This window comes from Camelus ferus, chromosome 33 (genome assembly GCF_009834535.1).
Source record: "Camelus ferus isolate YT-003-E chromosome 33, BCGSAC_Cfer_1.0, whole genome shotgun sequence".
Lineage (NCBI taxonomy): Eukaryota > Metazoa > Chordata > Mammalia > Artiodactyla > Camelidae > Camelus > Camelus ferus.
In genome coordinates, this window is record NC_045728.1 from 3,700,935 (window position 1) to 3,714,399 (window position 13,465).

The 13,465-nt window shown below is 43.4% G+C and overlaps 2 protein-coding genes across 4 annotated transcripts in view; both read left to right on the forward strand.

Moving 5' to 3' along the window:
• Nucleotides 1-5,544, forward strand: part of PRDM10 (PR/SET domain 10) — a 74,282-nt gene extending 68,738 nt beyond the window's left edge. For all 3 annotated transcript variants that reach the window (XM_032472262.1, XM_032472263.1, XM_032472264.1), the window contains 2 exons: nt 417-520; nt 2,570-5,544. In XM_032472262.1, coding sequence (XP_032328153.1) covers nt 417-520; nt 2,570-2,767 — 302 coding nt within the window. In that variant the 3' untranslated portion in view covers nt 2,768-5,544. The remainder of the gene's footprint in view (nt 1-416; nt 521-2,569) is intronic.
• A 952-nt stretch (nt 5,545-6,496) lies between these two features.
• The window catches only part of NFRKB (nuclear factor related to kappaB binding protein), a 32,132-nt gene continuing 25,163 nt past the window's right edge, over nt 6,497-13,465 (forward strand). Inside the window, 3 exon segments of the mRNA XM_032472542.1 lie at nt 6,497-6,604; nt 8,858-9,013; nt 11,422-11,623. Coding sequence (XP_032328433.1) covers nt 8,879-9,013; nt 11,422-11,623 — 337 coding nt within the window. The 5' untranslated portion in view covers nt 6,497-6,604; nt 8,858-8,878.

Consider the following 13,465-nt stretch of genomic DNA (forward strand, 5'->3'; position numbering starts at 1 on the left):
GAGATAAAATTCATGTTAGACTAACTAGTGATTGCTAGGCAGTAGTGGATACATTGTGCCACTATTCAAATGTGAATATAAAAGATAAAAATATTGAGCTAACAGGTAAGTCTTTGTAACTTATCCCAAGGTTTTAAAATTTCGGATATTTGTCTTTGTGGATATTCCAAAGCCACGTTTGGAGGAGATGCATTGATTGTTTCTGACTTTGGTAACTCTCTACTAACCTCGTATGATCAAATCTCAGTCAGAGGTGCTTTCACTGTATCAAGGAATTAAATCCACATAAGACGCTAAGAGCAAGCAGACCCATGGAAATGACTCAATGGGGAATGTGGTCACTGGTTAGGTATCTGTTTCCACAACTTGTAGTAAAATCTAAGACCCCTGAACTGTGGCTGTTTCCTGTTTTTCAGCATCTGAGATTCAGATGATGACACTTCCCCCAGGTCAGTTTGTGATCACAGACAGTGGCGTGGCAACTCCTGTCACCACCGGCCAAGTGAAGGCGGTTACTCCGGTAAGCTGCCCTGCTTGCAGGGTTTCCCTGTTCACCGCACTGCACCACCCTCGCCTTCCCCTGCCTTCTTCTCCCAGGCTTTTCCTGAGTCAGAAGTGCCTCCTCTGTATTCCTGTTAGACCTTGTGGTGCTACATTATAGCACAGTTTATTTTAATTATTGGTTCACTGCCTGTCTTTTCCCAGTGGGCAATGAATGCCTTGAAAGCTAGGTCTTGGTCTTGTTCTCTTTACCCTCAGTGCCTTGCACAGGAGGCTGGGCTACAGCAAATGCTCAATAAAGATCTACTTTGTTAATAACTGTAATGAACCTCCATAGACGTGTAGCTACGTATCGGTAACTGGCCACCTTTTCATGTGCTTCTTGGAAAGTAGATGAGTCTTGATGACTACTGGTCCTCAACTGAGTTGCGGGAGAATAAGATAATGACTCTATTATGAAACTCTTTTATGTTATTTTAAACAGTCCACCCACCCCAGGGTGAAAAACATAGCCATAAATTATCTTGTTATGTTTAGGTTAGGCAGGTCAGTGTCTGCTACCTCTTGTTTTTATCTTCACTCTGCCTCTAAGTTGTTAGAAGACAGAGTCTGTAAATTTAAATTAAGAAAAATACTCTTTAGTGGCTAGGGATACTGAGATGTTCCCAGAGGAAGACTATTTCCCAAGAGGCCTCAAAGAGTAGCAGGGCAGTCTAGTGGCCTGTTTTTTTGTTTTGTTTTTTTTTTCAAAGCGTACTGAGTGCTTACCAATTTTTCAGCGCACATTAACTAGACTTGATTCACATTAAGTAGATTTAATTAACTAGACTTAATTCACATTAATTAGGCTTAAGAGAGACGTATACATCCAGAGTAACACTGTTGTCAGTGAAAACAACAACTAATGTAAAATGAGTAGTCTCATTGGCATGATCAGTGAGATTTTCGCTCTCTGTGGGACTCACTGACTGTTTACCCTTTTCTGGCCGGGAACCCATTATATAGCCGAGGATGTTCCCTCCTCCCTGCCGCGGCACACATACATACAAATTTAATGTACAGTTTTGTTCATGGCTTCTCTGAAGGCCACCTCTGGACCACCTAGGCATCCATGGACTCCAGGTAGAGAACCAGCCCCCTCCTGCTAAAGACTCACACGGGAAGTGAAACCCTGATCAGAGAGTTGCTTGATGAGCACAGACTCAGAACATCCAGCCTGAGATAAACCAAATGGGTGTCTGGCTGTGGCTTTCTCTCTGGACAGCACTAGGCAAGGCTACTGCCTTAGTTTTCCTCCGTGACTTCTTTGTTTCTCAGCCTATGCCGCTAGCCAGCCCTCCTTCTGATGGACACATTCTCTCTTTGAAGATGCCGACAGAGAGACAGAGCTGGCTGTAGGTCCATGGAGGCATTTTCATGATCAGAGGGAAAATTAAGACAATGTATGTTTTCATAAAATTGACTTTATTCAACGCAAATGGCTTTATTCTAAGATTGTGTCTTACTATGCTTTTGAGTGTTGAAATGTCTCACTTGACAGTAGCGTTTAAAAAATGATTCTACTTGGGGAAAATAAAATTTGGGAATACGGATTATTTAATTTTGCTGACCTTTGAAATTCTGAAGTCTGAGAACCTTTGATCTTGACTTGGGGGCCTTTCTGCCTCTTCAAGGAGACTTGAAATATCTCTTCTTTGATCCACTTTGTATTAAACATTCATTGAAAGATAGTGACCTTATTTTATGAATTTCTAAATTCTTAGGGACAGCACAATAACACATTTCCTTTGCCAGGTAGGTTACCATCATGATGTAAATTTCTGTACCTGAAGTTCCTCACTGTATCACTTGGTAGGACTACTAGGATGCTGTCTTAAATTACCTTGATGGCTTGTGTTTATGACTGACCCATCCTTTCTGAAGGACGTGGGTGAAGCATCTCCCATAGGTACTTATTTTGGTTCCCCTTGTAACATTTCTTTGCATATTCCTTCTTCCTCCTCCCCGTCCCCGACCCTGACCTTTAGGCCTTAGATTTCTAAAGATCTTTTTCTTCCCCCTGCTCTAGGGTCATTACGTGTTATCAGAAAGTCAACCAGAATTGGAGGAGAAGCAAGCTACTGCTCTCTCCGGGGGGGTCCAGGTTCAGCCAGCTGCGCACAGTGACTTGGACCCCCAGACCACCAGCCAGCAGCCCACACAGTACATCATTACAACCACCACCAATGGGAATGGGAGCAGCGAAGTGCACATCTCTAAACCTTAACTTCCATCCTTGAGCCAGAATCAAGCAGTCACATCATGTCTTTTCTCATTCATCAGTTTGGAAGCTTCTGACACTTAGAACTCCTTTTTCAGATTTATCATTCACTCAAGAGTTTGGAAATCACGGTTTTGATGCTCATACATACCCTGGGGCTTGTTTTATCAAGGTCACCTTTACCAAACTGACTCTCCAAAGCCTAGCAGTTTCTGCCACGGAATGGAGATCTTTCAGGGGAAAGTAGATTTCAAGACGGAGAAACTTTGCCTTGCTCTTGAGTTGGTTTTTCAACACATGGATAAGCCTTACTTTTCCTTTGTGGAAATATTAAGTGGTGTATCGTGTTTGTGCCAAAGGTGGAGAAGGGATGTGCCAAGTCCATGGCCACTGGACTTCTTGATTCCAAGCCACGGCTCCAAAGGAGAAGGGGCATCTTATGGGCGTGTGCTAGGTCAGGACTGCTTCATCTTGTTTGCATTTCAGTCATTTAACAGAGGGAGTCTATTGAATATGAAAATTAAAATGATGAAACAAAGGTTTGGCAGTGACGGTCTGAAGGACAAGCTGTCATCTCAATTTTTCTTACTGCTGATGTTTTTTTAAACTTGCCTTTTTTAGAAAGCGGTTGTTGGGCTGTTGGTGGTGCTTTCCACAGACGCTGGCCCTCAGCAGGTTAGGCTGGAACCTTGTGTTCTGCTCAGTCTCCTGTTATGACTCCATGACTGTGGACTCCCTGTACGAGAAAAGGTCGCTTGATGTCAGCAGATTTTAAACTTCCACGTGCAAGCTTGGCCTCCCACCCGCTGGTTGTGCTTGTATGGAGAAGACAGTGGAGATAACGGTACCAAGAAAAATTACTAAAACAATTGTACTGAGAGACTAAGAAGCACTGAGACCATGTCCTGCCCGTTCTGCAGGACCCACTTACCCGTCATTGGTGAAGGGTGAATTTCCGCTCTTACCAGCTATATAGTCAACCCTCGCTTGTGCATTCAGTGTATTTTAGTACTTCTAATGCTGTCTTAAAATGAACATTCTTTAAGGTTGGGTAGAAAGGTGGTCCTCATTTTTTTTTTTAACACTTTTAACTTTAAAACATATTGCTACTCATCTGGGCCTTTTGGTAAGATGAGCAACTTCACATCTAAGGGGAAAATAAAAATGTGGGGACCATTTATAATATGTTAAGGTAACTATAAGGGATCTGGAAGAAATCCAGTCTTAACATTGCACAGTCAGTTGGGAGAGGGAGAAAAATCTGCCTCAGTGATGGTTTTTCTCATTTGTATTCCTGTTTGGGAGTCCTGTTAGGTCTGAATTCAGTGGGGGAAGATATTCCCCTTCTTTTTACTGTACATTCCAGTGGTACACACAAAACTTTGCAGAAATCAGTATGTATTTTAACACCTCTTTGTGACATACTAATACATTTTTAGAATAATTATGGCATGATAGAATTTATCACTCCAGAACGGAAAGACCTACCTACCTTCAGTTTCAAATGAAGTTAACTGATTTATTTTATTTACATTTCTGGGTAAAAACTGGTTCTGTAAATTAAGAAGTATAGTAACTTCTTTGTGGTGAAGACACCTTTCTGAAAAGCAAACAATTCTATTGAAGTAACTTTACTAATGTGTAGATTTTGCACTTTATTTTTGGGACCTTGTTCATTTAGTTATCCCTGAAAACTCAGGCACTAAGAGAACTTGAGAGTTACTTGGTAATTGTGTAGAAAATGAAAATGCACTCTATATCTTTGGTAACAAAGACTTAATGCTGACGTTTTCAATAGAAAATATTGACTCTGTGTCACAATATAGAGATTTTGAGTCCCAAAGTCCTACAATGAATTGATTATAAATATCCTAGTGTCCAGTCTAGAAAGACTTGCTAGGTGAAGAATATTAGACTTTCCCAAAGGTCCAGTTTAGTTTTTATAACTTAAATCTGGCCCTGTTGGGTCTTTTTAAATTTGAACCAGCAATGTACCTCCCTCCCCTCAGGAATAACTTATTGATTAACATTGAAAACTATCACTGAATGGAATGTTCATTTTATGCCAGTTATTTCAAGTTTTAAAATACACAGAAGACAAAAAAATATTGTGGAAGGACATCTGTTTCTTTCCCCTCTAAGTTCTTTTTTTCTCCCTTTTTGTTTTTTGTCCTTATGTGGAGTAAGTAAAGATGCTAATTAAAACTAACTGGTATGTTGTCAACCAGAGATGCAGGTGTGGCAGTCAAGCCAAACAACATTGCTTTAAGATCAGGTATTCTGCACATCTATTCTAAGGTAACAGATTCTCGAAAGGACTTGGATTTGAAGAGATGGAAGATTATAAGCCATCTAAAGACCCAATTTGGAAAAAAATGTGTGTAGCCAACGTCTATGTTGTGGCCTCTCCTAAAACACATTGGCACTGTAGACTTAAATCAGCGTGGTGTGAAAATTTTGGAGGTTACATATAGATTTTACATTTTTATTGTTTGATTTGTGCCCACATAAATAGACATTTCATCATGTAAAATTCTGGAAAAACCTATTGTTTTGATCTTCTTGAATTGTTTTCTGACTTGGAATTATCCTTTCAAAAAACTTAAGATACGTAGGGCTAAAAAGCACTTCATGAGAAGCTAAAGCTGACCCACAGGTTGAAAATGTTGACCCTATCCTGTTATTTAAATGTGAACATTTATTGTACATTCAGTGAGTTATAGTGTTAATAGTCTTGTGCTACTCAGCAGGTGTAAAAATTAATAAATATTTTTTTTAATAAACACCTTCCTTGTTTGTATGTGTACAAGGTACAAGAGGTACTGAGATCATTACTTTTTTTTTTATGTTACAACTTACTTGTTTTGAGTCTGGTGTGGTCAGAGACGCAAGGTAAGGGAATTTATAGATGACAACTGTGGAATGATGTTCCTCTGTCCTTGCACTTGATGGTTTCTAATTTGAGACCCCTCCCAACAGTCTCACGGGAACTAGGGGCAGGCACGCAGCCAGCAGGGGAACAGAGATTGGTCTTTATTGGGAAACCACTATTTTCCAACAAGGGAGGAACATTAGTTTGGCTCACCAGTTTGACGTATTTTCATCCAATCTAGAGAACTGATGGTCTCTGCATGGCTGGTTGGCAGTAGTTGTGGAATAAGCGGTTTGAAGCTGTTCTAAGTAAAAATTAATGAAGAAGAAAGGGCCCTAGATTCTCAACAAGAGGAAGGCTATTGAGCTTGATTTAACATATATTTCTTCGATGTCTGTACTTTATTTCCAGACCGCGAGGGTCCAGGGCCACAAGAGAGAAATGGGCTATGCTGGGGCTGGGGGTGGGTGGTGGGCACAGGCTTAGGTCCGCATTCTCCTCTATGAAACTCAAGAAACCGCAAAATGGGAACTAATAGTGCACCCAGCTGTGGTATCATACTGGGTGGAAAGTACTCAGCATAGTGCCTGGAGCAGGGTATGCGCTCTAAAAACGTTAGTTAATAAAATTGCATTCACTCACTCACTCTTGGGCTCCGGAGCCTCAATTCGCGGCCGGGTAAAGACTAGCGACACCGTCTTTGCCCTCCGAGAGCTTCTAAACCAGGTGAAACCAACAGGATAACTGCACACTGCATCCCAAGCCTCAGCCAAGCGGGTTTCTGCAGCTCTAGGCTCCGCCCCACATGCCCCGCCCCCGGCGCCCCCAAGCCCCGCCCCGCGCAGCCCCGCCTCTTCCGCCGCCCGCGCCCGGAGCGTGCACGCACCCAGACGCCTTGCGGGAGCGAGCGCGTCCGGGAGCCCACTGGCCGAGAAGCGCCGCGGGTGAGGAGACCCGCGCCCGCGGCGCGGGTAAGTGCGGGCCAGGGGCGCCGGAAGGGTCAAAGTGTTTCCGGGGAGCGGAGGGAGGGAGCAAGCGGTGGGTCTCCGAGGGTCGCTGTCCCCGGGGGCGCGGGGCAGGGGAGCCGGCGGGAGCCGGGGGCCCGCTGGGTGGGGGTTAGGGTTAGGCGCGGTGTGGGGGAGGGGCCGCGGGCGCGGAGGTGCAGTTCAGGGGGGCGGACCTGGGCCTTGGGCCCGGGCGGGGCTGGCTGGGTGGGCTGTGCAGCAGGGGCGACCGATTTGGAGCCGGCGGTTGTTCCGGAAGGACCCGGGGTGTTAGCTTCTGCGTTGGGGAGGGTCCAGAAGGAAGGTTATCCCCGGTGCAGAGGAGAGGCCATTGGGGGAGGCCTTCCTGGTCTGCTAATGAGGTCCAGGCCGCCACAAGACTTAGAAATCCTCGGCTTCCGGGGTTCCAACCCTTTGGCTGCTGTCTGATTTTTGTATTTTGAGGTCCTCTTCAGAATTGTAGCAGGGCAAAGGTTGACACTCCAATAGGTTAAATTTAGCTACACATCCACCTTAGTTGAAGAAACTTGGGAGCAAGTTGTGGAACAGGTGTTCGTCCTAAGAATCAGGTAGAGCACTGGCTTTGCAGCTGTTACCTATTCTGTGCCAGTTCTGTTCAGCGGGCTTTATTCTGAGCATCAAGTTGCATCTACATTTTTCTTTTTTTAAGTTTTGTTAACTGCGAATGTCACATGCTTTCTCACCTGCTTCAGTCATTTAGGCACCAGGAGTATTCAGGATGCGCAGTTCACCATGTGCTGAAGGGTGATGGTGCCCAGTGGCTTGGGGGCTGTGCAGCTGCTTTGAACACTCATCTTTCTGCTGTATCTTTACTTAGATCTGACGTCTCTTCCAGATAACTTGAAATAATTAGTGGAAAGGTGCTTATTTTAGCAATAGTTATTACAGGTCTGCCCTTTATCATTTGAGAGTTTCAGTATGAGATGTCGTTAGGTGACTACGTTAAGTTATACGAATGCATCCACCTGGAGATTATTCATTGTATGATTCTAGGATTGGAAATAACAGTAGAGAGGACCTGGTCCAGCTCCTCTTCATCTTATAGATAAGGAGATTGACACCTGGTGAGGTAAGATTTGCCCAAGGTCCCTGAGATCAGGCTAGAAGTTTGGTGTTTTAACTGTTAAATCTTTTTTTTTTTGCTTTCCATTTGGTAGGAATCAGAGATAGAGAATGGATTTAGCATGTTTGTAGAGAGATTGAGTAGCAGCTCCCTGTGGGCCTGTTAACTTTGTTCAATCCTGTGGTCTCAGCTTTATGAGCTGTTCTCTGAAAGTATCTTCATGTGCACTTTTCTAAAGGTGGTCAGCAGTGTTCAGTTATTACAGGAGGGAGAAAAATATCCTCACATTTACATGGTTATAAATATCAAATGGACCAACTAAAGAGGGGTTGGCCACTGACTTTGCTGGCTGTCGGTGTCAGGTCTTGGAGCCTCCAGAGTTTATGTGGATGAATAAAGTCCTATTAAGGTACTTCTTTTTCCTGATTTAAATTGAGAGTTTATCCAGGAGGTATTGTGCATATGTTAAGAACATGGGTTTGCCATCATGCAGACCTGAGTTTCAGTCCTACCTTTGGGGTTAGGCAAGTTACTTATCTACTTTGGTCCTGGGTTTTCCTGTCTGTAATAGATGTAATACCCCTGTCTTGCACGCTTGTAAGGATTGAATGAGGTATACTAAAGGCCTGGCACTTAGAATACCCTCGTTAAGTAATGTAGTGTTACTGTCTGGACTTTACTAGTCTATGTGGATTTTCATTGAATTTTCTTTTGTGAAGGAACAACAAAGAATTAATTGCTAAAACAGAACTCTACAGTATTAAATAAATTGTGTTATAGTAGATTATTGGCCTGGGAAGTCTAAATTACGGACTCTGATGTATTGATCATTTAATCTTTGAGTCTCATTTTGTTTGTGTGTAAAATGAAGGCATAAGAAATTTTATACATTTGGGAGTTACTGTAGAAGCATTCTGAGTAGCGAGAGATCCTCCTAGAAAAGATCTGAAATTCAGAGGAGGATTCAGTGGTAGAAGGGCAGGCGAGCCGTTGAGCTGTAGTTAGGGTGTGAGAATAAGGTGTGAGAATGGATTTGAGATCCAGTATTCTGGTCCAGAATATTTTTTGACGTCAATCAGATCCCTGGGATTTCTGCCTTTCTGTCTCAAGGTGTGACTGCATTTTTTTTTGTCTAGGTTACCCGTGGAACATAAGCAATGGATTCCTTGGACCACATGCTGACGGACCCCTTGGAACTGGGCCCGTGTGGGGATGGCCATGGCACGCGGATCATGGAGGACTGCCTCCTGGGGGGCACCAGGGTGAGCCTGCCGGAGGACCTTCTGGAGGATGTGAGTAGTGACATCGACACTCTTCTCTCTAACTGTTGTTCTTAGCCTTTTCCACACTCGGCAACTTTTCAGTCCTTTGTACTCCCTTCTGTTTAATTTTCTACATTGTAGCCCAAATGATCTCTCTCTTTTTTTTTTAAAGTGTAGAGTCTATTTAATACTCTGACTAAGGAAGAAAGTGTAAGCTACATCCTGTTGTATGTTTAATAACATGTTAACTTGATAATGGGGCATAAGGCATATTTTAATAGGATGATTTTCAGCAATTAACAAGAAGTTTTATACTTAAGGGCAGAATTATATATATGTTTATCTTAGAATGCTCACTTACGTTGCGAATCAGGAAACAAAGCCCAAACATATTATCTCTGTCCATAAGGTAAGCAGCCGTCTAGTCAGTTAATAGTATGGGCCCTGGGATAGCATATCAGTGTGCTTTTGATCATGGCAGACAGCTGTGCGGGTATCATTGTTATTAAGGTGGCTGCCATTAATAGGTGCTTATTATGTACAAGGCACTGGGTATGCTAAATCCTGTATTTGTTATAATTTTTTTTGGAAGGGGAGGTAATTAGATTTATTTATTTATTTATTTATTTATTTATTTATTTATTTATTTATTTATTTATTTATTTAAATGGAGGTACGGGGTGTTGAACTCAGAACCTCATGTATGCTAAGCACACACTCTACCACTGAGCTATACCCTCCCCCTAAATCTTGCATTAATTTATTTTTAAAAAAATTTTTGGGAGGGGAGGTAATTAGGTTTATTTATTTATTTTTAATGGAGATACTGGGGATTGAACCCAGGACCTTGTGCATGCTAGGCATGCACTCTATCACTGAGCTATACCCTCCCTCCCTAAATCGTGCATTTATTTATCTTATTTATTTGGCCGTAGTTCAAACATACAGATAGGTGTAGAGTATCATGCAGCAAACATCTGTGCATCATTCAATTTTGGGTAATTTCATTTAGTCATAACTGGTTCAGGTTTTTCTTTCATGGTGTGTTAAACATTGTAGATGAAATTTTGCCCTCATCTTAGTCTCTCTCCCACCTGAAGTAACAGCTACTGAAATTGGTATATAGCTTTCCCATCCATGTTTTCTTTGCACACTCTTTCAAGTAAATCTCTGTATGTCATTCATTCAGTCAGTAAACACTTATTTAAGTCCCTACTTTGTGCCAGACACTGAGATGCCAGGAATAAAGTCATGTGCAGAAATAGGTTTGCAAGGGAAGGTCTTGGATGAGCAGGGAGCCAGAGGTGCTTTGTTGCATGTGTGCTGCTGACAAGCCTGGTAGGTGGTTGGATTTCTGGGTTGTCTCCTGCTTAAACCCCTCAGTGTCCCCTTGGTGCTCTTAGGAGGAGTCACGAGTACTCAGCATGTGTCCAGCTCCCTTGCTCCTCCTCACCGTCTGCTGCTTCCCTTTTGCTCCCTGTCGTTGTGCTAGCCAAATGTTGCCTAAACTCTTCTTTTAATTAAAAATTGGAAGGTAGCACACATGATGCACATACGTACAGCTTAAGCAGTAATGAAATACCCATGTAGCCACCACTTGGTTTGAGAAATAGAATGCCACCAGTACCGCTCAAGCCCCGGACCCCTCCCCGTCTCCTCCCCCTCCATTCCCTCCACAGGTGGTTGCTCTCCTTTGTTGTGTGTTAATTCTTCTCTTTTTATGGCTTTGCTCTGGATTTTTAACCCTCCTGCCTCAGCATGTTTTTCCCTTTCCTTATCCCTTGCTGTCTTAAATGTTACTCCGTCTGGAAGGTGTTCTCTGGGATGTGTGCTTCTCCTGTGTACTTACAGGTAAACTGCATTGTGATGGCTTGTTTAACTGTTCTTCCTTCCTCCAGTCAGCCTGTGCGCTAGTGCATCTGAGCCCTCGGCTCGCAGGTGTCCCGCACGCGATTGCTGAGAGTGAAAGCAGTGACAGTAAACTCAGCAGGTGTCCTCGGCTGCCCAACTTCTCTCCTGCCGTGTTGACTTTTTCTGCCACTCATTTTAAGCTGAACCAAGGTGTCCTCCATCTTAACCCTTGTCAGCAGAACTGGTTTCCACATGGACTTGTATCTGCTGGGCTCATTTTCCTGTTGTTATTTACTGTTGAGGGTAAGAGTGTGGCTTACATGTAATCTTTACTAATCTCTTAAGTTTTGAGAGTTGAGTAAAGATCAATGGAATTTTAGTTTGTTTAAAAAAATGTGAAAACCTGGATGATAGTGATGGTTGCCCAACAGTGTGAGAGCGCTTAATGCCGCTGAACCAACCGTACGTGCAGTAATGGACAAAATGGTAAATTTTATGTCGTGTATGTTTTACCACTTATGTACGAAAAACTGAAAAACTTAAATTTTTTCTTATTTACTTTCCTCCTGCTTTTCCTGATTCTCCAGCCTGAGATATTCTTTGATGTGGTCAGTCTCTCAACGTGGCGGGAAGTCCTAAGTGACTGTCAGCGTGAGCACCTCCAGCAGTTTCTGCCCCACTTTCCTGAAGATGGAATCCAGCAGCAAAACCAGCTCATCCTCGCCCTGTTCAGTGGGGAGAACTTCCGCTTTGGGAACCCTCTGCACATTGCACAGAAGCTTTTCCGAGGTGTGTAGCAGAGAATTCTCTTTTTGAGAGGGGTGGAGGGTGGGAACACACCCAGTTACACTTTGTTCTCATGCACAGACACCGATCCGGAGCGGTTTCTGTGCAACACTTTGCTGCCTGGGCTGTTCTTTTTTTAATGAAAATGTTTAACTTATGCTGGAAACACATGAATCATAATTGTATTGTTCATTGATTTGTTATAATATGAACTCAACTGTGTAGCCACCACGCTGGCTTACCTTTTGTTCTACCGCATGTACATGTGTGTGTGTGTGTGATGCACATGCACACACTTCCTGCAGAAATCCTGACCCTTAACCACCAAGCACTTCAGCAGGATGTATGTCCTAATGGGACATCCTTCCACATAACTGCAGTCTTGCTCTCACACCCAAGAAACTTTACATTGAACAAACAATATCCTGGAATACCCCATATTCAGATTTTCTCAATTGTTCCCAAATGTCATTTGTAGTTGGCTTTTAAATCCAGGATCCAGTCCAGTATGATGTATGTTTGGCTCTCGTGTCTTGTATCCCCATGAATCTATGGCCCTCTGCCTCTTTCCCTTGTTTTTCAAAATAGTGACATTTGTGATTTACAAAACATCCTGCTTTCTGGGGTATTCTTGCTGCTTCATCATTAGGTTTGGGTTAAATGTTTTGCCATGAGTACAAGAGGGGAAATGTCATTTCTTTCCCACCCCACCTCAGGGGGCGTGTGATGTCAGTCTTTGCATTGCTGGTTATGACGTTTTTGACCACTGGGTTATGTGGTGGCTGCCAGGCCTGCTGACGGCAGAGGTGCTTTTTTCCCTTTATAATTAAGAAGCAATCTGTAGGATGATACCTAGAGACCATGTGATAATTTATTTCCCAAAAGCCTTTGTTTTACCCAGTGGTTTAGCTTCCACTGGTCCTTCCCTGAATCGGTTATTACATTGGGGATTCCACAGTGGTTTGGGACCACTCTTTTAAGTCACAGTTTGCTCTCCATCCTGTGGAGAGGAACAGAGGAAGCTCTTCCCTGGCCCCTTCCTGGAGTGACTTTGCTGTGGCAGAAGGCCCTGAAAGACAGCACATCTTGAGTTTTGTTAAACTGGACCACTTGACAGCTGCAGGAGGACCGGAGGGAACAGGCTGTCTCAAACCTCATTACCCTAGGGCTTTAAAAGAGCATTTCCTCTTTTGGTGGGTTATTAAGGAGGATTCCCCTGGCCACTTTCCTTTTTTTCTTTTTTTTTTTTTTTAATAATACACCAAAAAAAGTTTTAATGGTCCCCAATATATATACGCAACAACTAAGCATACACTTGGGAGAAAAAAAAATCAAAAACCAAAATGAAACAAAAAAATTAGGACACAAATGACCACATCTAGAATTCCACTCTCTCTCTGGCCACTTTTCTTGGCTGTCAGACGTCCCGTTTCCCTACAACAGGCCGCGTAACGTGGTTAGAAGTTGGGCTCTGGAGCTGGACCACCTGGGTTCAAATCTGGTTGCCCTCTTCTATTAGCTGTGTGACCTTGGGCCAGTTACTTAAGTTCTCTGTGCCTTGGGCTGTGCACCTGTAAGTAAGATGGGCATGTGGAAGTGCTGTCTTTATGGGCTGTGGGAGGATGAGGTGAGTTAATGACACAGGGCCCTCACACAGTGCCAGCTGGTTGCCAGGTCCCTGCTCTGGTGTTGGCTGTCACTGCTTACCTTGGAATGGTCACTTCTTTCTCTTATTCTTCAGTGACCCCTTCCCCCACGTAGCTTCTCACTCTTCACAGTCGTCCCAGGCTTTCCTCAGAGCACTCGGGAGAGTTGAGTCTCATTTTCGGGCTGGCTCGGTGGTTT